The sequence below is a fragment of the Pipistrellus kuhlii genome, unplaced genomic scaffold (genome assembly GCF_014108245.1).
Source record: "Pipistrellus kuhlii isolate mPipKuh1 unplaced genomic scaffold, mPipKuh1.p scaffold_m20_p_29, whole genome shotgun sequence".
Classification (NCBI taxonomy): Eukaryota; Metazoa; Chordata; class Mammalia; order Chiroptera; family Vespertilionidae; genus Pipistrellus; species Pipistrellus kuhlii.
Window position 1 is genome coordinate 671,857 of NW_023425528.1, and position 26,732 is coordinate 698,588.

General features: G+C 35.9%; 1 protein-coding gene and 1 non-coding gene across 5 annotated transcripts in view; both read left to right on the forward strand.

Annotated features, from left to right (window-relative positions):
* The window catches only part of LRCH2 (leucine rich repeats and calponin homology domain containing 2), a 127,733-nt gene extending 103,812 nt beyond the window's left edge, over positions 1-23,921 (forward strand). For 2 of the 4 annotated variants that reach the window (XM_036454450.2, XM_036454452.2), the window contains 6 exons: positions 1,348-1,398; positions 3,652-3,709; positions 4,474-4,586; positions 4,777-4,914; positions 5,051-5,128; positions 21,290-23,921. In XM_036454450.2, coding sequence (XP_036310343.1) covers positions 1,348-1,398; positions 3,652-3,709; positions 4,474-4,586; positions 4,777-4,914; positions 5,051-5,128; positions 21,290-21,409 — 558 coding nt within the window. In that variant the 3' untranslated portion in view covers positions 21,410-23,921. Of the gene's footprint in view, positions 1-1,347; positions 1,399-3,651; positions 3,710-3,901; positions 4,100-4,473; positions 4,587-4,776; positions 4,915-5,050; positions 5,129-21,289 lie in introns of those variants that run through there. The other 2 variants (XM_036454451.2, XM_036454453.2) reach the window with 2 other exon arrangements.
* LOC118728221 lies at positions 1,733-1,861 on the forward strand. Its single transcript, XR_004990830.1, has one exon. It is a non-coding gene; the product is annotated as a small nucleolar RNA SNORA35 (small nucleolar RNA).
* Positions 23,922-26,732: the final 2,811 nt, after the last annotated feature.

Consider the following 26,732-nt stretch of genomic DNA (forward strand, 5'->3'; position numbering starts at 1 on the left):
CTTTCACCTTACTCTCCAGAAATAGGGAACTGCTCAAAAGCTTTCTGCATTCTTCATTCATTGCTTCTGTGCCTTTGTTTTGTCTTCTCATCTTGGAATGCTATTCTTTTCTTTCTCTGGCAAACATCTACTTAGTTCTTGTTACTCAGGAAATTTGCTTATCTCAACCACTGCCATCATCTCTCCATTGTCCCTTATGTGTGCCTCATAATATGTCATTTAAAACTCTTTTGTTTTACTGAGAGAAGGTTGTATTACCTGTATGACTGAATCTATTTTTCCCTCTAGACTGAGAGATCCTTGAGTGGATGACTTGTCTAAATTTCTGTATTCCTAATGTCTAGCACAGTACCTGATATACACTGAGTGGCCAGATTATTATGATCTCTGAACGCATAATAATCTGACCACTCAGTGTGTGTGTGTGTGTGTGTGTGTGTGTGTGTGTGTGTGTGTATTAGAGGCCCAGTGCATGAATTTGTACATGGGTGGGGTTTGGCCAGCCTGGTCAGGGGGAGGGGACGGTGGTTGGCTGGCCTGCTTGCTGGTCGAACTCCTGGTCAAGAGGACAATTTGCATATTAGCTTTTTATTATATAGGATACACACTGAGTGGCCAGATTATTATGCCTTCAGAGATCATAATAATCTGGCCACTCCGTGTATAGTAAGTAGTCAGTAATCATTTGTTGAATGGTGAATAAATGTCCTATGTGGTGTGCATATTCAAGATTAAATGTTAAGATTTTTGTATTTGGTTGGTAGTAGTCATGCAGAAAACATGGGCTACTTAATATTATTTTATGCAATTAAATTCTTTGTAATTTTTTTCTAAGCCTATATTACCTACACATACTTTCCCAGGTAAATGTTTTTATTTGGGGTGATGGAATTTTTGCAAGTCTTTGTGCACTTGCCTCATATTGTAACATATTAATGCCGTTTTCCATCAGAAATTTATCTTAACTTATGGATCTTTTCTAAGAAATATGAAAAGATTTTTCTTTTGTGATATATAAAGGAAATAAATTTATAGGAAAATATTATTGAGTGGATAGCACTTCTAAAACTTTATAGTGCTTATGAATGACTGGGGAGCTTGTTGAAATACAGGTTCTAATTAAGTAGGTCTTGGGTGAGGCCTGAGATTCTGCCTTTCTAACAAGTTCTCTGAGGATGCTGATGCTGCTGGTTCAGAGACCACACTTTGAGTAGCAAGGTGGTAGACAGTATTTTCTAGATTTTCTTTAGCAGTTGATCAAAAACAATTTTCAGTTTTCTTTTTATATGTCTAAATTATCATTCATGTTTTAATTTCATTTTTCATCTTTTTATTTTTATATTTTAGCAAGACAGTGATAATGCTAACATGTCACCACAATCTCCAGTATCATCTGAGGTACAAGTTCTTTTTTTATATGTGTACATAGGTTTCTTTCTTGTCTCTTCTCTCTAACCTCACCTTTTTTTTTTTTTTTACAGTGCAATTTATTCACCCATAATTTAGAAAGGCATTTAGGTTTATTTGTACAAACCTAGCCTATAAAGAATTCTAAGAACACTACCATATTTTTGTACAAATATTCATAATAAATATAACAAGTTACTTATTGGAAAATGCTTATGGATCAGAGAAAGGCATTATATATATAATTTTTTTCTTTTGTATAATTAATCATATTTTGAAGTAAATTATAGAAACAGCTTTAAAGTTTTAAATTTGCAAAGTACTTCCGCATTGTGCAATGACCTTTGGTTTTTCTCATAGCCAATTAGGTCTGAAAGCAATGCAAGAGAAACTTCCTTTTTCCACGAGAAACATCCCTGCAGTGGGTTGTTCCTATCGACAGGAGGTTACACATTTCCTAACATCATAGACTGGAGTTGTATGGGGAAAATGGGGAGATGAAAGTTAGTGAGATCTCAACCAAATACTCTAGTGATTTGAATGGTTGATTCTAATCTAGTTAAACCTATTGCTTTACAATAAGATACAAGTTTTTAAAATTCCAAAAAGTATCTCTTCTACTTCAGATTACTTTATTTAGTATTCTAAACATCTTTTGGCATTAGTAAATAAATGATCATGCACTTATTTGGTGAATTTAGGACTTTTATAAATGTTTAGATGATCCAAATTCACCATATAACTGGTTAATTAGGTAGTACTTTTTTTATATACTGTAGTTAGTGTTAAATATTTTTTAAAGGTAGGATTATTTGTTGTTTTGGATGAATTGAATTGTAAAACTTTTAAATAGACTTGGATATTAGTTTTATAAACATGTTTCTAAATTATTTATATGATAGGTAAAATGGTTTACATTGTTTGGGGGGAAATTTTAAATTAAGATATCCTAAAATTAGTCTTTGTCATATGCTTTTGTAAATCTTTAACTTTCAGTTATAACAAATGTAAGCATATAACTACTTATTTCCTGATTCCTTTGTGATTTTATGATCGATGCTTACAGGGAGAGTTTTAGTGCCAGTTTTCTCAAGTAAATTATACATTGTTTATATAATACATTTTGCTTGCATTTGGATAAATAAAATTTTGTCTGGGAATTCATAATATTTTAACCAAAAGAATGATAGTCATAATATTTTAACCAAAAGAATGAAGGCAAACTGTGAGGTTTGTGAGCAAGTTCAACTGACATTCAACTTGAACTGTATATCACATGTTAACCATAAAATCCACAGAATCAGCAGAATTCTGGTTGCTTTAATTTCATGTGTGAAAGGAAAATGATAAAAGATATATTGGTATAGTACTTTACTACTAACAAAGGCTTAGCTATACATTTGAACCTAAGAGCAATCCCATGAGCTAGGTATATTAGCCTCATCATTTTACAGGTGAAGAGACTGATAACTTTGCCCATAGGCTCCAGTCAATAAATAGTAGAGAAGTGACTGAAACCCAGACTCTATATACTTCACAGTTGTTGCACATAACTAATATGTTCCTAAAATTACCTCACCTTACCACTTTACATTTACAAAGTGCTTTCTTTTAGTTATCTCAGTTAATCTTCAAAACACCCTATTTTTAAGATGAAGAAACAGTTTCAGAAATTAAATGTTTTGCTTAAGACTTGGCTTAAGCTTTCTGACTCCAAGTTCAGATTTTAAAAATTATGCTACAGTTCTTTCCAAGCAGTAACTCTGTGAAAGCACTTTGAAGCAATGTACATTCTAATAGAAGACATAGTTTATCATCTATCATTCTGCAACTCCTGTTAGTATGAATGTGTAGATTTGCCTCATATTATCCACTAAGTTTCAAGTCCATGGTGGATACTGTATAAATGTTGCTAATTTCACTTATCTTTTCATTGATGTTTATTTCATTTGGGGGGAGACATTAATTTCTTATTTATTCAAAAGTAATATCTATTTTATACACTTCAATAATTTTATTTTTAATTATACTATGGGAAATACTTAAAGGCTTATGTAATCAGGTCAATTAGCAAATATTTATACATCTTTTAAAAGTGAAATTATCAATTTGAATTGAAATACATTTGACCTTTTCTGTTTCACTAATCATGAAAAAAACAAACTTTGTAAAATTGGAATGGATATGAATAATTACCTTAATTATTTTGAATGAAAAGAGGTTTTATTTGTTTTCTGTTTTTAGGAATATGATAGAACTGATGGTTTTTCACATGGTCCTTTTGGCTTGAAGCCAAGATCAGGTAAATATATATTCTGCATATAAAATTTATTGGTTATATGTGAAACTAGAGTTTCCAAGCTTAAATGGGATTTGATTCCATAGTTTTAAGTACACATAGATTCTTTCCCCTCTCCTAAAAGTAATTTTCTCTTAACCTTATTTGTCTTTCCAATTCCCATTCCCCATTTCTTTCTTCCTCTTTACCTTCAAGCTCCTGAAACCTCAGCTTTTTGCCTTAGATATACTGCAGTCTTATTTCTACTCTACTGTGACTGCTATTAGAATGACCACTCTGCCAGCAGACCAAACACTGTTTGAAATTATAGCACACCATTATATTGTGGTTTTAAAAAGGGATCTTTTCGCATTTGGCAAGCCCAAAAGAAAATGGATCCATGTTACTTGGCAAGGTATTGAATTATAGTTTTTATTCCTGAATAACTTTATTGACCTTCAAGAATAATTTCCTTTTTCTTTAAAGATAATAAAGGCTGATTTATGTTTAATAATTTTTGACCTGGATCATAAGTTTCTAAAAATGTATGCTTAAATAAGAACATATATAGGTGGTAGAAATAGTTACATTTGTCTTCCCTGTTGCTTTCAATTATGCAGATAAGTAGATTTTTAATTATATTTGATAAAAACTATTTAGAATGTATTAATAAGAAATAGCATTTCATGTAATTCTATATTGATTCTTTTTATCATGCCTCTTTTCCTACCGATGGTTGATCCTTCTTATTAGCTTTGTAATAAGCTAGGAAATTTCTGTTTTTATAGCTTTTAGCCGCTCATCTCGCCAAGAATATGGGGCAGCAGATCCTGGATTTACAATGAGAAGAAAGATGGAACATTTACGGGAAGAAAGAGAGCAAATACGACAACTTCGAAATGTAAGTTAGATTGACCTTTCAGATCTGCTTTGTAGAAATGGGTTTAACTTGGAAAATTAATAATTTATATATGGATTTTCTTTTCAATGCTCTTTATAAAATTTTAGATTATATCATGATTTGTAATATAAACATAAATATATAAGGCATTTAGGTAGAATATCTGTGATTTTTACCCATTTCTTTGTAGAATCTCGAATCCAAGTTGAAAGTAATTTTGCCTGATGACATTGGAGCTGCACTGATGGATGGAGTTGTTCTTTGCCATTTAGCCAATCATATAAGGCCACGCTCTGTAGCTAGTATTCATGTGCCATCACCAGCTGTGGTAAGATTTTTCTACAATTTTTTAGTTTTCTAAAGGAAGATAGAGCCTCTTGAAATTGTCTTTAAATAATGTCAATTCTGATTAATTTCTGTTTAAATATGCCTGAAAATACATCTTTATTTTTCTTACTTTACAGCCTAAACTGAGCATGGCAAAATGTCGAAGAAATGTAGAAAATTTTCTTGATGCTTGTAAAAAGTTGGGTGTTTCACAGGTAATTGTTATTTTCCTAACAAAATAATAATTTAAATATTAATTTATTACATGCATACTAGGGTTAATGCTCTTTAAATATAAAAATTATTACCTTCCATACGTACCTTCTACTGAGTCCCAGGTTTAACTATAGCAGCTCTCTAATGAATGTTTTAAAGTTGCTTTGAAAGTCATTTAGAAAACAGCTCATTTATGGGAAAATTGACATCATACACATCATTGAATAAACATAACTTAGTGGCCATATTACAGTTTTGTTTTGATTATTGCTGCTATCATTTTTTTCCTACTGGTGGACATTTGGACTTCTTTGCACAATAACAGACTCTGGTTGGAAGATCTGTATTTAAGGTGAACAGCGTTTTTATTTTTTAAATATGTTTTTATTGATTTGAGAGAGAGAGGAAGGGAAAGGGATAGAGAGATAGAAACATCCATGAGTGAGAAACATTAATCAACTGCCTCCTGCATGCCCCCTACTAGGGATTGAGCCCATAACTCAAGCATGTGCCCTGACTTGGAATTGAACTAGTGTCCTCTTGGATCATGGGTCTATGCTCCACCACTGAACCACACCAGCCAGGCAAGGTGAACAATGTTTTAATTATTTAACATGTCTAGTTGGAGATCTTAGTGACACTGTGATAATTTATCACTGGACGAAATTTGTAGGAATTGGCTTATGTTTCACATAATAGTTGCAATACTATAACGTTAACAAAGCTATATTGCCAATGTATAATGAAAATGAATAAGCAAAACATTGTTTTTTGAAAAATCTAATAAGCCTAATGTCAACATGACTGACGTTTGAGAGGACATAATATTGTTAGCAGATCACAATCTAGTTGTGATTTTCAAAATTTAACTTTTAAAATTATTTTTGAGACATAAATGACATAATAACTGTGTAAGTTTAAGATTTCAATGTGTTTATTTGATACACCTATATAATGAGTTGGGCTTTCATAACAGACTATTCTGTAGATTCCACTTTAACCTCTCTTCTCAAGTGAATAAATATAATTTATGTATATGTAGAGAACCAGTTGAATTGCTATGTAATTTTGAAACTATGTCATATTCTCTTCTAATTATATCTTCTCTATGGTTGACATGTTTTATTATTTTAATTCTTAACCATTTTTATTTTAGTTCTTTATTTTTTTGTATTGTTCATCTCTTAGTGGGAAAATAAAAAGTTAGGAAGATTTTTTTCCCAAAAAATAATATTGTATTATATACATTTTTGTTTTCCCATTTAAAAAAATATATATTTTATTGATTTTTTTACAGAGAGGAAGAGAAAGGGATAGAGAGTTAGAAAATATCGATGAGAGAGAAACATTGATCAGCTGCCTCCTGCACACCCCCCACTGGGGATGTGTTGACCGGAATCGAACCTGGGACCCTTCAGTCGGCAGGCCAATACTCTATCCACTGAGCCAAACCAGTTTCGGCCCATTTTTGTTTTAAGACTCTTTTGGAGAAGGACTTCTCAATGAACATTTATTAAATGAATGCATGTTTTCAAATGAGGCAGGTGAGGCACCGAGAGGTTAGGGAACTTGTCCAAGGTCACACCGTTACTAAACACTGGAACCATGCTATGAATCCAGATATTCTAACTCCAGAACCCACCTTCTTAACTTGGTTACTTTTCTTTTACATGAAAGAAAAGCCAGTCCAACATATTACAGACACCTTCAAGACACATTTGGCAAGAAGAGTAAATGAAAAGGTCTTACAAATACTGTCCCCCTTAATGTACCATTGTCTTTTCTCTACAGCTTGTTTTAGGGCAATATTACTGCCTCACCTATCCTCAACTAAAGGATGGTGGGCTATGGAGGAATCAGTCAACTCCCATTTTCTAAACACTTTAAGTTACTGGCAAGGGTCTATTTGCCATTTTTATGAATTCTTTTATGAAGAATTCTAATCTTTTGTCAGTTTTTTAATTGGATTGTTTTCTTATTAAGTTTGAGATTTCAAAGGCGTTTATCAGATGTATGATTTACTTACAAACATTATATCTCAATCTTTGGCTTGTCGTTTTTTAAAATATGTTTTTATTGATTACAGAGAGAGGAGGGGGAAAAATAAACATTGATCAGTTGCTTACTGCCTGTCCCTCACTGGGGATTGAGCCCACCACCAGGGCATGTGCCTTAACCCGGAATCGAACCAGTGACTTCTTGGTGAATGGGACGATGCTCAATCCACTGAGTCACATTGGCCTGGCTGGCTTGTCATTTTATTCTTATGTAATATCTTTTGAAGAATAGCTTTATGTATTTTTGACGTAAAATTTATCATGGTGACAAAAAGAAAAAATCTTTGCATGAATCAAAGTCACAAAGATTTCCCCCATGTTTATTTTTAGAAGTTTTATAATCTAAGATTGTACATTTAGGTCTATGATCAAATTTCAATTACTTTAATAGATGTAGAGCTATTCCGTTTTTTTTCTCTTCTTTCATGAACTTTGGTATACTGTGTCTTTCAAAGAATTTGTCCATTTCATCTAGTGTGCCAAACTTATAAAGTTATCTATTACTTTAGTATTTATGGAATCTCTTTTCTTATTTCTGATATTGGAAATTTGTGTATTTTCTCTTTTTTTCTGACTAATCTGGCTAGAGGTGTATTGATTAAAAAAAAAAAAAAATCTTCTGGCCGAAACCAGTTTGGCTCAGTGGATAGAGCATTGGCCTTCTGACTGAAAGGTCCTGGGTTCGATTCCGGTCAAGGGCATGTACCTTGCTTGTGGGCACATCCCCAGTAGGGGTGGTGCAGGAGGCAGCTGATCAATGATTCTTTCTCATCGATGTTTCTAACTCTCTATCCCTCTCTCTTCCTCTCTGTAAAAAAAATCAATAAAATATATATTTTTAAAAAATCTTCTGAATTTGGTTTTATTGACTTTTTCCCTATTATTTTCTGTTTATTTTTTTCTCTCATCTTCATTATTTCTTTCTTTCTGCTTGCCATTGGTTTAATGTGCTGTTTTCTACTTTCTAAGGTGGGAGCTAAAGTCATTGATTTTGAAAACTATTTTCTTTTCTAATGTATACTTCACTGGTTATTTGAATAAATGAGTAAAATATTAGGAAAGCAACTAATGCTGCAGTGAAATGGAGATTTAAAAAGATAGTTTTTGAGAGTTCTTGATAAATGGAATATTAAAATAGTATTTGGTAAATGGTTATTGGAATAAAGAAGAAAGAGAAGACTATTATGATTCTCAGGTTTATGTTGAGAGAGATTAAACAGTATATTATTCACAGGTAAAGAAAGATAAGTTAATTTAGTGAGGAAGTAGTTCTGTTATAGATATGTTGATTTTATGTGTCTATTGACACCCATTTGACTATATCAAGTTGACATTTGTATCTGGAGCTCAATAGAGAGATTTTGGCAGAAAGTACATTTTTAAAAATAATCAGGATGGAGGATATAGTTGTTTTTTGGGAATAGGGGTCCAATCCTGCCAAGGTTTCTAGTATTTTAAGAAACACTGGACTTAAAAAAAAAAAAAAAGTGGACAACTAAAATACAGAACAACCATCATTCAGAACCACTTGAAATCTGGCTGAATGGAAGTCCTACAACTAGAAAAGCAAAGAAGAAAGCCATTGAGACTGGTAGGAGGGGAAGAGGCATGGAATGAGCTGGTCCAATACCCATGTGTGGCAATTTTTAAATTAGGAGAGATACCTTGACTGTGGAGGTCTCCTATAAGGAGAAGGGGTCCCAGCCCACACTAGACCCCAAACCCAGGGTTCCAGAGCTGAAAAGAGAAGTCCCCATAACTTGGGGCTATAAAAACTAACATGGACTGTGGTTGAGTGATTCGGTGGAGACCCAGGCAGTTCCCTCTTAAAGGGCCAGAGCACTGACATACTTGTACTTGATTGCTCTGGGTTCCAGCACTGGGGCAATGGTTTAGCGAGGGGGTGGGGGTGTATCAGGCCCATACATGGAGAAACTGGATTGTTTGGCACCAGAGCAAGAACTTAGGGGCAGCTTTCTCTCAGATAGGGATGTTCACGGGGGTCATTGTTCCTATGCTGTGATATCTCCCCTCCCCCCATTGCAGAGCTGACTGGCAGCCATATCTGAGTTTCCATGAGCTTGGCTCACACTGTTTGCTCCACCCTAATGATTCTCTGACACCCTGCTTCATCCAGTTTGAAGCTCCACTCAAGTTCTTTGCAGCAGCTTTTCCATATGAATAGCCTTTCCTGTCTTAGGCTTCATATTTTGCTATAATCTGTCAAACAAGCAGCAGCTGGTGCCAGTGTGCCTCATGCTTATCAATAACAGGCCTAAGACCTGGAACTACAATCAGCTTGCCCTGCTACAGAGCTTGGCTGCACCTGGGCACTTCGAAGCCCAATACAAGTAGTAGCCATCTGCAGATAGCTCTGTATCTCCTGCTGTGTGGCCCTTAGCAGTGGCTGACTTTGCACCTCTCAGGATGCTCCAGAGCCAGTGTACTCAGTGTACAGCTTCAGACCATACCAGATTATAACTCTACACATTCACAAACAACACACTCCAGGGGCAGACTCAGTGAGCACAAAAGCCGCACTGAACCAAGTCCTGCTCCATAGGAGTGTCTCCTGCACATCAGCTCTTCCACTGTAGTTGTAGCTGGTCCTCATAGCCAATTGGCCTGGAAGTCAATTCCTCCGAGTGACACCAACAACAGTCAAATCTCAACTACAGCAAGACTGTGCACACAGCCCACACAGGGGAGCACCTAAAGTGTGCAGCTCAGGTGACTGGGAAGGCTGAGCCACTGGGTCCTACAGGACACCTACTACACAAGGCCACTCTGCCAATTCCAGGAGACATAGAAGCTCTACCTAGAAAATATTAACAAACACCAGGAAGCAGCCAAAATGTAGAGACAAAAAAACATGTCACAAATGAAAGAACAGAAGAAATTTCCAGATAAAGAGCTAAATGAAATGGAAACAAGCAACTTACAGGATGCAGAGTTCAAAACAATGGTTATAAGGTTGCTCAAGCACCTTAATGAGAGCTTCAAGGGACTTTCAATGATCTTATTGAGAATTTCAAACACATGAAAAAGAACCAGTCAGAAATGAAGAAGACAAATTAACCAAAATGAATAATTTACAGGAAATCAACAGTAGAGTAGAGGATGAAGTGAAAAGCAGTTACCTACAAGGGAGCACCCATATGACTGTTAGCTAATTTCTGAGCAGAAACTATGCAGGCCAGAAGGGAGTGGCAAGAAATATTCAAAGTGATGATAGTAAGAACCTACAACTAAGATTACTCTACCCAGCAAAGCTATCATTTAGAATTCAAGGTCAGGTAAAGAGCTTCCCAGAAACACTGCCATCCAGGGGCCGAATCACAAATTGACTCTTGTATAATCAAAAATAAAGGAATACAAGAAATTAAGACACTGCCTGCTTAAAAATCAGTACTGGCTTACAACACTGAGGAGCAGTGGAATGCAGGGATCTGCAACACTGTCCTGACTGGGAAACAGGCATGCCAAACAGAACAATAGAGGAAGTGAATAACCTTCACTACTGCACATTTTATTATTTTAATTTTTTGTAATTTTTATTTTCTTCACCTTTTACTTAAGAAACTAAGTTTTTCCTTTTTTTCCAAATTTGATTTTACATTTTTTAATTGTTACATTTTTATTTTTAGTTAGTATTATTGCTACTACTACTATTATGCATTTTTATTTTAAAGTGTCATTCTATTTTCTCTTCATTTTACTTGGGGATTAGTGTTGTACATTCTATTTTCATCTTTCCTTTTGCATCCTTTTACTCAATCTCAACTCTATCTTTATGGCATCACTCTCTTCCTAAGTTTTCCCATTTTGGTGTCCTGTTTCTCTTATCCTTTTCCTGCTTTAGATTTTCCCTATTCTTTATGTTTATCCCCTGTTAAAATTTCACCCTACTTTCATATATAATTTCCAATCCCCTGCTTCAAGTCCATACACACCTCTCTCTTCTCTGTCTTAACTATCCAAAAACTTGTTTTTCACTCTGTCCTTATGTTGTTTGCTTGAATGTTAACTATATCAATTATTTATGCCTTTTTGTGATATTGTTTTGCTTATTCTTTTTTGTTTGTTTTTGTTTGCTTTTTTATTTTTTTTCTGTGACAGTTTTCCCTTGCCTCACTTGATATTAGTTGTTATTTGTAGTATGTATTAATCTCCAGGTACTTGTTGCTGGCATTTCCTGTAATTAGTGGCTGTTCACTTAGAGTTTTCTCTCCATATATATAATTTGTAACCCTTTTCTTTCTTAGTCTCTTTCTTTTCCCTGTTACTTTTTTTTTTCCTTTTCCAAATTACATTTTGGAACTCATTTTATTTTTATTTTTTCTCTCCTATCCCCTAATTTGCCTTTTCTGGTGATCACCTTTATTGATTGTTATTAATATCCTGAATACATTTCAGTTCAGTACCTTGTGTTTTGAACCTGGTGTGTTGAATTTGTGCCTTTAAATTAACGCAGGAGAGAGAGAACTACATAACCAGACATCCAGAGAAGAGAGACCATGGGGAGTCAAAGAAACAGCCCGCATATGAAAGAAAAGCAGGCAGCACCAGAAAATGAAGTAAACGAGTTAGAGGCAAGCAACGTGTTAGAGAAAGAATTAAGAGTAATGGTCTTAAGGTGGCTGAAAATGGAAGACAAATTAAAAAATACGAGTAAGAACCAAGAGGAAATGAAGAACCAAGAAGAAATGAAAAATGACGTCGCTGCTTTGAGGAACTCAACAGAAAGCATCAAGAATAGACTAGAAGAAGCAGAGAACCATATCAGTGAAACAGAAGACAAGGTAGGAAAAAATACCCAAGTAGAGCAGCTTCTAGAAAAAAAATATATTAAAAAGCAGGAGGAGAGCCTAAGGGAACTTTGGAACAACATGAAACAAAACAACATCTGCATAATAGGGGTTCCAGAAGGAGAGGACACTGAGCAAGGAATAGAAAACCTGTTTGAAGAAATAATGACAGAAAACTTCCCTGATATAGGAAAGAAAAACCCCACACAAATCCAAGAAACTCAACAGAGTCTCAAGCAAAGTGATCCCCAAAAGACCAACACCAAGGCACATTATTATAATTAAATTGGCAAACACCACAAACAAAGTAAGAATCTTAAAAGCGGCCAGAGAGTGAAAGAAAGTTACCTACAAAGGCTCCCTCATCAGACTAATGACTGATTTCTCAACTGAAACTCATCAGGCCCAAAGGGGATGGAATGAAATATACAAAGTCATGCAAAGGAAGGGTCTGAATCCAAGAATACTATACCCAGCAAAGCTATCAATCAAAATTTAAAGTGAAATCAGGAGCTTCACAGACAAAAAAGAACTAAGGAAATTTATCACCACCAAACGAGCAATGTAAGAAATGCTAAAGGGTCTGCTGTTAAAAAAAAAAAAAAAAAAAAAATAGGAAGCGTAGAAGGAACACAGGGGTATAGAATAAAAATGGTGACAAATAAGTACCTATCAATAATAACTTTAAATGTAAATGGATTAAACACCCCAATAAAAAGACACAGGATAATGGGTTGGATAAGAAAAGAAGACACATAATGAAACTGGTTTGGCTCAGTGGATAGAGCATTGGCCCGTGGACTGAAAGGTCCCAGGTTAGGTTCCAGTGAAGGGCATGTACCTTGGTTGTGGGCACACCCCCAGTAGGGGGTGTGCAGGAGGCAGCTGACAGATATTTCTCTCTCATTGATGTTTCTAGCTCTCTATCCCTCTACCTTCCTCTCTGTAAAAAAGAAAAAATCAATGAAATTTATTTTAAAAAACAAACAAAGAAAAGAAGACCCATATATCTGCTATCTACAAGAAACACACCTCAGAAAAAAAGACCCACTTAGACTGAGGGTGAAGGGATGGAAAAAGGTTTTCAAGGTGAATGGAAATGAAAAAAATCCTGGGGTAGCAATACTTATATCTGACAAATTAAATCTCAAAGTGAAGGACATAACAAGAGATAAGGAAGGCCACTTTTTAATACTAAAGGGAGCAATCCAACAAGAAGAAATAACTCTGGTAAAAATATATACACCCAATACAGGAGCACCCCAATACATACAAAAACTCCTGGAGAATACCAAGGGAGAGATTGACAGCAATACACTCATAGTAGGAGACTTGAATATCCCACTATCACCAGTGGACAAATCCTCTAAACAAAAAATCAGCAAAGAAACATCAATCCTAAATGACTCACTAGACCAGATGGAATTAATTGACATCTTCAGAACATTCCACTCCCAAACTAGAGAATATACATTCTTCTCAAGTGCACACAGGCCATTTTTAAAGATAGACCATATGCTGGGACATAGACAAAGTCTCCTCAAATTGAAGAAGATAGAAATGATACCAAGTACATTCTCAGATCACAGTGGAACAAAACTAGGAATCAACTACAATAAAAACAATCCAAAAAAATCAAACACAGAGACTAAACAGCATGCTATTAAAAAATGACTGGGTTTCCAGAGAGATCAAGGAAGAAAGAAAAAATCACCATGACAACAAATGAAAATGAAAACACAACAATTCAAAGTCTATGGGATACAGCAAAAGCAGTCTTGAGAGGGAAGTTCATATCTCTACAAGCCTACTGTAAAAAACAATGAACAATGGTAACCCTACAACTCAAAGTGTTAAAAAGAGAGCAACAAGAAAAGCCCATTGTAAGCAGAGGAAGGAAATAATAAAGATCAGAGCAGAGATAAACAACATAGAGACCAAAGAAACAATTCAAAAGATCAACAAAACCAAGAGCTGATTCCATGAAAGAATAAACAAGATTGATGAACCTTTAGGTGAAATAACAACAAACCCCACAGAAATACAAAGGCTTGTTAAAAAAAAAAAATACTATAAACAACTTTATTCCAACAAACTGGACAACTTGTAGGAAATGGACATATTTCTAAAAAAATATAACCTTCCAAAACTCAATCAGGAAGAATCTAAATAGCTCCATAGGCCAATAACTATGGAAGAAATTGAAGCAGTCATGAAAAAGCTTCCACCAAACAAAAGCCCAGGGCCAGACAGCTTCACAGTGGAGTTTTACCAAACATTCAAGGAAGAACTAAAACCTATCCTTCTCAGACTATTCCAAAAAATTCAAGAGGAAGGAATACTTCCAAGCTCCTTCTGTGAAGCAGCATCATCACCCTAATACCAAAACCAGATAAAGACAACACAATGAAAGATATTTACAGGCCAATATTCCTCATGAACATAGATGCCAAAATCCTCAACAAAATTCTAGCAAATTGGATCCAGCAGTACATCAGAAAGATCATACACCATGACCAAGCTGGATTTATCTCAGGAATGCAAGGATGGTACAATACCCACAAATCAATAAATGTGATACATCACATAAACAAATTGATAGATAAAAATCGCAGTCATATCAATTGATGCAGAAAAAGCATATGACAAAATATAACACTCTTTCTTGATAAAAACTCTCTACAAGGTGGGAATAGAAGGATCATACCTCAACATAATAAAAGCTATATATGATAAACCCACAGATAACATCATACTCATTGGGCAAAAACTAAAACCATTTCCTCTAAGAACAGGAACAAGACAGGGATGCCCACTCTCACCATTCCTGTTTGTCATAGTACTGCAAGTATTAGCTGTAGCAATTACACAATAATAAGAATAAAAGGCATCCAAATTGTAAAAGAAGTAAAGCTGTCCTTATTTGTAGAGGCCATGATATTGTACATAAAAAGACTCCATCAAAAAACTAATAGACTTAATAAATGAATTTGGCAATGTAGCAGGATACAAAATTAACACCAAGAAATCTATGGCCTATCTATACACCAGTAGTGAACATACAGAGAGACTAAAAAAGCAATCCCATTTACTATCATACCAAAAAAAAATTAAGATACCTAGGAGTAAACTTAACCAAGGAGGAAAAAGACCTATACACGGAAAATTACAGCACACTGATAAAAGAGATAGAGTGAGATGTAAACAGATGGAAGAACATACCATGTTTATGGATTGGTAGAATCAATATCATCCAAATTTCCATACTACCAAAGCAATGTATAGATTTAATGCAATCCCTATTAAAATACCAATGGCATATTTCGCAGACCTAGAACGAACTCTTCAAAAATTCACCTGGAATAAAAATAAAAAAAGACCCCCAAACCACTATGCCCAATTAATATTTGACAAAGGAGGCATGAGCATACAATGGAGTCAAGACAGTTTCTTCAATAAATGGTGTTGGGAAAATTGGACAGACACATGCAAAAAAATGAAACTAGATCACTAACTTACACCATACATAAAAATAAACTCAAAATGGATACAGGACTTAAACATAGACAGAAAACCATAAAAATACTAGAGGAATCCACAGGCAGCAAAATCTCAGACATATGCTGAAAGAATTTCTTCACTGATACTGTTCCTATGGCAATGGAATATAAAGAGAAAATAAACAAATGGGACTACATCAAAATTAAAAGCTTTTTCACAACAAAAGAAACCATCAACAAAACAACAAGAAAGCCCACTGTATGGGAGAACATATTTGCAAATGTTATCACTGATAAAGGTTTAGTCTCCAACATCTACAGGCAATTTATAAAACTTAATAAAAAGAAGATAAGTGATCCAATAAAAAATGGGCAATGGACCTAAATAGAATCTTTTCAAAAGAAGACAGAAGGAAGGCCAAGAGACACATGAACACATGCTCAAAGTAACTAATTATCCGAGATATGCAAATCAAAACAACAATGCGTTACCATCTCAAATCTGTCAGTATAGCTATCATCAACAAATCTACAAAAGACAAGTGCTGGCGAGGATGTGGAGAAAAAGGAACCCTCTTGCACTGCTGGTGTGAATGCAGACTGGTGCAGCCACTGTGGATAACAATATGGAGTTCCCTCAAAAAACTGAAAATGGAACTCTCATTTGACCCAGTGATCCCACTTCTAGGAATATCCTAAGGAACTGGAAACACCAATCAAAAAGGATATACGCACCCCTATGCTCATAGCAGCACAATTTACAATAGCTAAGATTTGGAAACAGCCTAGGTGCCCATCAGCAGATAACTGGATCAGAAAACTATGGTACATCTACACTAGGGGTGTCGAACTCAATCAGAGAAGGGGCCAAAATCTAAAATCCAGCCTAAATCTCGGGCCGAATGGTTTACTGAACAGTCATAAACTGTCATTGTGATGGAAACGCAGCGGAGTGCAGTGATGACAGCGCGGTGCAGGCCTCATTGCAAGGCCTGGCGGGACGGATTTGGCCCGTGGGCCTTGTGTTTGACACATGTGATCTACACAATGGAATACTATGCTGCCAGATAAAATAAGGAATTCTTACCATTTGCAGCATCCTGGATGGAACTGGAGAACATTATGTTAAGTGAAATAAGCCAGTCAATGAAAGAAAAATACCACATGAGCTCACACATTTATGGATAATAAAGAACATTATAAACTGATGAATAAAAAAAAATAGATACAGAAGCAGTAAAGCATCAAACAGACATTCAAATTACAGTGGGAAGGTTAGGGAGAGGTGGCAAAGATAAGAGATCACCTGGAGGACTTGTATGCATACATATAAACATAACCAATGATCGCAAAACACGTTGGGGGGGTGAGGGCATGTATGGAACTGGGGTAGTTGGGCAATGGTAAGATATGTACACATATAATACCTTTATAAAAAAAGAAAAAAGAAAGAAAAAAAGAAATGTTGAAGTGTATTCTTTAAGAAGAGGAAGAAGACAAAAATATGAATAATAAAATGGTAATATATACATATACCCCGAATGGCCAGATTATTGTGATCTCTGAACCTATAATATTCTGACCACTCAGTGTGTGTGTGTGTGTGTGTGTGTGTGTGTGTGTGTGTGTGTTTGTGTGTGTGTGTGTGTGTATAATCCCTCTGTGTTTCTCTCTCTCTTTCTCTCTCTCTCTCTCTCTCTCTCTCTCTCTCTCTCTCTCTCTCTCTCATAGAGAGAGAAGTGTGTGTGTGTGTGTGTGTGTGTGTGTGTGTGTGTGTGTGTATTGAGAGAGAGAGAGAGAGAGTGATATGCCCGGTGTATGAATTTGTACATGGATGCAGTCCGGCCAGCCTGGCCAGGTGGAGGGGACAGGGGCAATTGGCCGGCCTGGCCGGCCAAGTGGACAAACTCCTGGTTGAGGGGACCATTTGCAAATTAGCCTTTTATTATATAGAATATACACTGAGTGGCCAGATTATTATGATTTCAGAGATCACAATAATCTGGTCACTCAGTGTATATCCACAATTGTATCTAAGAATCAAAATAAATATATAAGGTATCTAAATGAACAAAATAAACTCTCCTAGCTGGGTTTGCTTAGTGGATAGAGTGTGGGTCTGTGGACTGAAGGGTTCCAGGTTTAATTCCAGTCAAGGGCACATGCCTGGGTTACAGCCTCTGATGTTTCTATCTCTCCTTTTCCCTTCCTTTCTGAATTCAATAAAAAAATATTTTTTAAAAAAATAAATGAACAAAAAAATAATAAAATAAATAAACTGATGGTAAAATAGAACCAGAGGCATGTAAACATGGAACATACTGATAATCTCAGTGGGAAGGGGAAGTGAGGGTATGGGAAGAGATTAACCAAGTCTTATATAATAAAACCCTAACATGCAAATTGACTGAACAGCTGAACTACAGGTCGCTATGATGTGCACTGACCACCAGTGGGCAGATGCTCAACACAGGAGCTACCCCTGGTGGTCATTGCGCTACCATAGGGGGAACACTGTTGTAGGTAGGTGGTGAGGAGCAAGGAGACCTGGACTATGAGAGCTCCAGATTGTGAGAGGGATATCTGACTTCGAGAGGGCACAGGCTGGGCTGAGGGACACCCCCCACCCCCGAGTGCACAAATTTTGTGCACTGGGACTCTAGTATTTTATATGCCTATTACCTGTGGACACAGACAATAGGATGGGGAAGGCCTGGGGTAGGGTGGAAACTGGATGGAGAGGGATAATGGCGGGGGAGGGGGGGCTGGCATCTTGTAATACTCTCAACAATAAACATATTTTTTAAAGTGTTTGCAGGTTTGTAAAACACTTTCTCACCCAACTAAAACAAAGTTATGAACTAGATGGGGCTCATAGCTTGTTTGTCTGCCACCCACTGCGTTCATTACTGCTTTCCTGAGGTGAATGGTGTTCCAACTGAAGCAGTAGACTACATTGTTTGTTTGTTTTTCAAAAATAGCTACCAAATTTATTTGATGTTGTATACATACATATAAACCAGTTAATCCCTGCAGTTTTGATAAGGCTTTGACAATACCATGGAGAGGATATTGTGTAAAATGAAAAAAGGGTGAACACAGAACCCTTGGAAAACCTTATGATGTTACAAGAGGATAAGTGAAGGCTAATAAAACCTAATACAAAGTTATCTCTAAACTTCTTTCTCATAGTTTTGAAGATCAAATGGCACATGTGATGTGCTTAGAAGAGGAGGCAGTTGTAATTTTTCAAATTCTAGACTATTGCAACTAAGAAGCAACACAGCATCACTAAAAGCTGGAGGGAAGTACCCTTAAGTCAAGAAAAGTACCGAAGTGCTATATATATATTAGATACCACGGAACCTCAGAACTGGTAGAACCAGAGTGACCAATTTTGCATGGACTGAACAGTTTACAGAGTGCCTCCACATACTGACTCTTCTGTTTGTTTCTCATACAGTTCTAACTTCAGGATAAAGAAACTCAATAAATTTAATACTTCAGATTACATGGCCCATCAGCTGGTTGGAAATATAGTGTTCTTTATACTCTGGCACAAGAGCTTAGGAAACATTTTAGCATGATCATCTCACTTTAAAATACTTATTCAGGTGGATAAGATTAACAGATCAAATACAGCCCATAAAATAGAATCCCATACCATAAAAGTCTACTTTTATAAACACATTTTAGATTACAATTTGTGCTCTGTGCTTGAAGTTTTATAGAAAGCATGTTTTAAAAATCCAATTTTGAGGGAGAATCCAAGATGGCTGAACAGGTAGACACTTAGCCGCAGCTGCACACAACAATTTCAATAAGATACAACTAAAATATAAAATGGACATTACCCAACTACAAGAAAGTCGACTGACTGTAAATTCTACAATGAGAAGCAAGGAGAAGGCCAGAAGGAAGAGCAGAGGAGCTGTAAAAGCCTAAGGTACAGAGACGCTCAGCTTGTGCAGAGAGGACGGAGCCGGAGAGGAAGGGCGGGGCAGCTGAGTGCCTGGCTGGCGTTCCCTAGCAAGAAGGAGATAAAAGCTCCGACTGTTCTAGGCCTCAGTTCCTACTGCTCTGAACCCCAGTTCTAGGCCAGACCCCGGGGACCCAGGCTCAAACAGAGGGAGTTGGGCTGTAAGGCGGAACCCCGGGGGAGCAGCGAAAGGAGGTCCCGGAGGCGCGCACATTGTGCACAAAGAAGGGAAGGTTGGCTGTGCTGCAGGATTGCCCTGGATGGAAGGAGACAGGGGCTCCAGTCTGCTCTGAACGCCACCGCCAACTCCACTTCCAACTGAACTGAACCCCAATACAGGGCTCATTGGGGGAGAGCCTAGACTTATTGGTAGCAGGCGAAAATCGAGGGCACCTTTCTCTCAGAGGTGCTTGCAAGGAGTACTGAAGGACCCTGGGGATTACTGAGACTCAGGAACAGCATAGGGCGGGGCTGACGGAAGCCAAGGCTGTAGGCTCCACCCTGAAACCCCACCCCATCAGGAAAACTGCGAAAATGCCGAGACAAAATAGATCACAAACTAAAGAAATGGAGGACAAAAAGCGACTGGATATAGAGTTCAAATCTACACTTATAAGGTTTTTCAATAATTTCCTAGAAAAGGTCGATAAGACCTATGAGGATATGAAAAGGGATCAACTAGAATTAATAAGGAATCAACAAGAAATGATAAGGGATCAACAAGAAATAAAGAATACATTGTCTGAAATAAAAAATATTATACAGAGTCCTAAAAACAGAAGGGAAGATCGCAAGAATCAAGTCAAAGATTGGGAACATAAAGAGCGAGAAGACACTCCTTCACAGAAGATAGAAGGCAAGAGAATACAGAAAATTGGAGATAATGTAAGAAACCTCTGGGACAACTTCAAGAGAACCAACATCAGAATTATGGGGGTCCCAGAAGATGAGAGAGAGCAAGATATCGAAAACATACTGAAAGAAATAGTGACAGAAAACTTCCCCCACCTGGTGAAAGAATTAGACTTACAACTCCAGGAAGCGCACAGAACTCCAAACAAAAGAAATCCAAAGAGGACCACACCAAGACACATCATAATTAAAATTCCAAGAGCAAAACACAAAGAGAGAATATTAAAAGCAGCAAGAACAAAGGAGCACCTATACGATTGTCAGCTGATTTTCTCAACAGAAACCATGCAGGCCAGACGGGAATGGCAAGAAATATTCAAGGTGATGAATAGTAAGAACCTACAGCCAAAAGATAATCTATCCAGCAAAGCTATCACTCAGAATCGAAGGTTAGATAAAGAGCTAATAAAAAAAAGCTAAAGGAGTTCACCACCACCAAACCAGAATTATATGAATTGCTGAAGGGGGTTCTTTCAGAAGAGAAAGTAAATAAAGATAAAAATTATGAACAACAAATACATAACTATCAACAAGTGAATCTAAAAACCAAGGAAATTAAAAAAAAATCTGATGAACAATATTAACTGTTGAATACAATAGAATCAGAGGTATGGAAGGGGAGTGAACTGACGATTCATGGGGAAAAGGGGAGAGGGGGATGTGGAAAGAGACTGAACATAAACTGTGCACCTATGGATGAGGACAATGAGAGGGGCGGGGAGGAGGCAGAGGGTGGGTGGGAACCTGGTGGAGGAGAGCAATGGCGGGGGATGGGGGGAAGGGAACATTTGTAATAATATGAACAATAAAAATTTATTTTTAAAAAAATCCAATTTTGACTAATTTAGGCTCTACTGCACTATTTAAAAACAAATGTTCAGATACCACTTATTTTGTTTTTCAGGAAAGACTCTGTTTGCCTCATCATATTTTGGAAGAAAGAGGTCTTGTGAAAGTTGGTATCACAGTTCAGGCTCTTCTTGAATTACCTACAACCAAGGCATCTCAGCTTTCTATGGCTTAATATAACACCTAAAAGTCATAAGTGTATAGTTTCATTTATTTGAAGTTATTTCAAATATCTCAAGTTCATGAAGTTTTAATCTAATTAAAGTAATTTTATTAGATCAAGCCATTTAAAAATTGTGTTAAATTAAAAATCAAATTGATGGTAAATTTAAAATATGATTTCAATTTAATAATTGCATTAGGTTTACTTTTTTAATAAAAATGTAGCATACATTCCAGTTAACATCTGGATAAGGTAATCATTTTTTTCCTTTTTTTTTTTTTAACCGATTTAAGTAATTCTACATTTGAGTATTTAATACGCTTCTAATTCTAGTTCATATACAATTTCTTTAATGTTTGGTCTTAGTTTTCTAGAAAAAAGGAGTAGAGAATACAGAATTACAACTTTATATTAAATTCTTTTAGTATTATAGGTTGTTGCCAAAATATTTTCAGTTGTACTGTAGATTGTTTACATGTGAAGTGCCTGTGTAATTGATGACTCTTTTATAGTCTTAAACATTTTGCAATTTCTTTTTATGTATTAATGGAATCAGTGAAACTTTAAAATATTTTAGTAGATTTTGTAGTGCCAGTAATATAATATGTGAGGATTTAAATGTGCCTCACATTGTGATATTTGTGATTTTTCAATTTAGTCCATTACAATTTTCCTTAAATTGGTTATTTCATGTTGTCAAAAAGCAATATTAATGTGCTTAATTTATGCTATTTAATTTTGCAAAACATAATCATCTTTTAAAATGTATTGTTTGAAGAGTATTTTATTTCTGTATTGAAAATGTTACACAAAGCAGTAAGCTTTTTGAGAACTAGCAAAGTACTAATTATCAAGTACATTTTTATAAAACTGCCAAAGTTTGGGTTTATATCTTGACTTTCAGGAATATTACATCAGTGTGCTGCTTTTACTTATATTCAGATTCAGAGAGCAACAATTGAGGAATATGTTTTTATTCAAAATCTGGCCATATGTGGATCCTCTAAATGTTATGATCCTCAACTAACATGATGTTTAATTGAACACAGACCATTCCATGAATATTTTCATAAGTATACTGTTACATAAAATCTTTGTTTAATTTTGAGTTGGAAAAATTTACGTTGGTAGTAGTGCAAGAATTTTTTTAAAAACATTACTGTGATGAATAACTTTCTTATAGAAGAAACTTAGTATTACTTTTGTAGTAGTCAAGCAAGTATCATATCTTAAATATGTGATTATTTGCACTTGTTACCTCCTAAAATGTATGCAACTTATTAAAAATGTTAGCCTGGGTGTTTCAAAGGGTATACAGAAAAGACAAAAAGTATTGTGCCAAATGGTTTAATAAGGGCTGATTTAGAAACAACTCTTAAAATTTTGAATCAGTTGGCATGAAGCCATATAATTAAAATTTATCTTTAGAACATAGTTGTGTGTGTTTTTTTTTTTACATTCCCCAAGTGTCAAATTGAAGCTTTTAAAGAATTTAAGGTTCTTATAACTATATGGTTTAAAATTAAATTAGTTATTAATTTAAATATTTCAGTTGGATCTAAAAAAACCCAAAAACAAATAAACAACTTTCATTGACATAATCTCCCTAGTGAAAACTTGGGTAATAAAGGTAAAAAAATGATAAATGAATGCTTCAGTTGTTAGTTTTTATTGTATAAATTTGATAATGCTACGAATAAAATGATCATTAAAAGCTAAAGCAATCATACTGTTTTCATAGTTGTGCTATAAGGTTCTTCTTATAAGGAATCTAGATTTTGTTATATAAATATTTTTCTGTTTCATTGTTATTGAAATATTAGTGAAATTATAGGCCATGACCTCATTGCATTTCACTTACTTATCAATTAATTTTTGCTTTAAAGAGAAACTACCCTGAAACTCCACAGTAGCATTTTTTACTACAAAGCAAAATTCTACATAGAATGGGTCCATCTGAAGTCCATTTCATGGAAGTTTATTTACTATAGTGCCAAAAGGCAGCACCACCTCTGAGGCAATTTCACATCCTACTACCCAAGGATATTATATCAAGGCTCTGATGTATTTTTTTTAGTAACTTTTTAATAATTGCAAGTGTTATGGTTATTATATATTTACTTCATCAATTTTGAATTGAGAATGATTGTCATTATTTGAATTGGATATGTGATTTGAAGAGGGGTAAATAATCAAACTAAAATATTTTATTAGACCCTAAAAATGCAGTACATAGATACTTCTCCTAAATTTTATTACTGTATGACACAAGAAAGAAGTGATGTTGGATAAATTAGAATTGAAATGAAAAGTGAAAATGCATAACCATTTGTTTAATAGCTATCTTTACAGAATACTAGTTTATTGACTTTTCTAATGGAATTTTTGGAAGAATTCAGAAATGTTTGTATTGGCCACTGATCTATCATGATTGATTTTTCTGATGCAATTAAAAGTAAATGGAACCCTAAATGTATAATACCGATGCAAACTGTGGATAAATAAAGTTGAATGGAAAAATTAATCTGAGATTTGTTTTAACTCTCTCTACCTTTTCTCTCAACATAACAGCATCCATTTTTGTAAGTATTTGATAGCATGTGTATGTGTTCACTATATGGAAAAATAGACTTCAATATGATATTCAAAGTAATTTGTTTAAGAGTCTAGATTAGTTTATATCATGTTATTTTTAGTAGGTAACGTTTTATTTAGAAAGTAATATTTCTCTAGGATATCTTTTAAAAATAATATCACCTTTACTTAAGATAGAATCTTTATATAACATAGTTTAAAATAGTTAAAAATAAAAGGTAGGATATGTCAAATTGTGATTAATTGTATTGTAGATTTTAATGTGAGGTATATAATTAAATTACCCTTAGGTTATTTGATTAAAAACGTAATCTTCCATTTTCAACTTCTAATTTTTAAGAAATCTGCATATTAAAATGATTTTTTATTTATAGTTATCTTAAAAGTAGAAAGTTATTTGGGTAAATATTATGAAAGATTAAAGATAATATTGCCTCTGTTTTATAGTTTTACACTAAAGTCTCAGGTTTAAAGTATCCTATATAATCCTATCTAATAAAGAGATAATATGTAAATTGACCATCACTCCAACACACAAGATGGCTGCCCCCATGTGGTCAAAGATGGCCACCCCCATGTGGACACAAGATGGCCACCACAAGATGGCCTGCAGAGGAAAGCGTTTGGGAGGGACCAGGCCTGCAGTGGAGGACAGTTTGGGGAGGGGGGGGACATGCCTGCAGGGGAAGGTAGTGGGATTGGCCATGTCAGCAGGGAAGGGCAGTTGGGAGTGACCAGGTCAGCAGGGGAAGTCTCTGCCATCCCTCATTCAGACTCTTCTTCTCTTAGAGAATCTCAAAGTCCTGAAGGCTCCAAGGTCCAGAGAGAGTGCCTTTCCTTTGCTCTTTGACTTTAAGCTGCCAGTCCAAAACAGCCAGAGTTGCAGTAGCAGTGGCTTAGGATTAGGCCCCTTGTCTTCCCGCCAGTCCCCTTTGTGGCAGAGCAGTGACCAGGCCTCTCCCAAGCGAGTGCACTGGAAGGGGATCTCAGCCCCTTCTCTTCCAGCAGCAACAGGTACTGAACCTTTACAGAACATTTTCAAACGGAGCTTTCACTAGCTCTATCTGCTGCTTTTCCAGATCCCAGGCTCACTGCTCTATTCCTAGGGCTGCCAGAAGGCCAGTAGCAGTCACTGGCTTCTGGTTTAACTGCTGTAGCCAGCAAGCCAAAGGCCTAAGTCTTGTATTGCTTGTTGTAAAACACTCATTACTCACTGGGCAGTAATGGATAGCTCTAGTGTCTGCTGTCCCCCGCTTTTCTAGCTGCTGCGTCCTCCTTCAGGGCCACTATAAGCAGCTCAGGCATTCAGCCCCCCTTACTCACTTCTTTCACCTGGCTCTCAGGGGGCTGAGTCTGCCTAGCACCCAGTTTTAAATCACCAAGGCGCCTGCGGACTTTAGCTCCATATTTCCTCCGCTTGGCTCCTGGGAGCCTAGTTGTGTGTGTGTGTGTTTTTAGAAACCTCAATCCTTTAATGATTATTAAAAGTGAACAGTTAGCATTTTTAGATTAATTTTTATGAATAACTTTAAAATGTACTTTTTCAAGAAAATATAACTAGACTTTCAGTGATAAAACCAAGAGTAGGTAAAAACATTTCTTTTTGAGAGACAGATTTTTAAATCTTAAACTAGTCAGCCTTAAAGATATTATATCTTAAAGTTCCTTTGCTGAATATTCCACCACTGCCAAAGATGTAATAAAATGGGGCAGAGGAAGATCCCCTGTGTTTTGCAAACAAACCTTGAGTCTAGGATAGTTCAGGTAAGTAAGAAGCCAAGGTTGCCAGCAGAGCGGGTTGTAACTTCTCTTCCTGCTCTCCCCAGCGACGCCTCTCTCCTCCACCCCTCCTTTTCTGCATTAACCATTTACTCTGTCCTTAGCAGAGGAAGTAAATCAAGAGGTCTGAGATCCTGTATAACCAGGCTTTTTACATTTAAGGATACTTTTTTTTTTTCTGTAACCACTGTTTTCCCTCATAGATTTTTACTCTAAGCCCCTAGACTCCTAGAGGATCTTAAGTCCTCCTCCTTATTATTATTGATTTCTCAGACCACCCAAAGGAGATAAGAAAGTCATAAATAAAAGTATTTGCTCTTTGAAAAGTCACAAATTTATACCTTCAGATTAACCCTAGGTCTTTAAAATTTCAATTTAATACAGCAAATTCACAAATTAGAGAAAACTGAAATCCTTACTTATATAAACATAGACAGAAATGTTTATTAGCTAAGTGGGCTGATTCCCTCTCTGACTGAGAGCAAAAGACTCTGAGAAAAAGGCATCTCAGCAGCTGCCAAAGACTTTTGCATTCAATCATAGCAGGTCCACCCTAGCTTTAAACAAATTAATAGAAAGAGATAACAAATACTCTCATGTGTATACCTAGACAGCACAAAGTAGCTTTCACTTCACACAAACTCACACTTACATTTATACACCAGACAGTCTGAGTTTTTTACTTCTGGGGAGGTGATCAAGCTCCCCCTTCCACAGAATAACAAAAGATAAGGACAACCAACTGAGGATCGCCGGGCACCATCGTGCACCAGGAGCTGGTCTAGGAAGTATCGCTTTGTCCAGCCGTCCAGAGACCCTAGATGGGCACTCACAGAACCAGAAATAAATGTCTTACTGGTAAGAACCATATCCAGGTGGCTCCAATCAGAGTCAATCAGGAAATTTAGCAGGCGGGGTCTCTGACCTCTATCAGTCCCAAAGCTGAGGAACATCTTTCAGA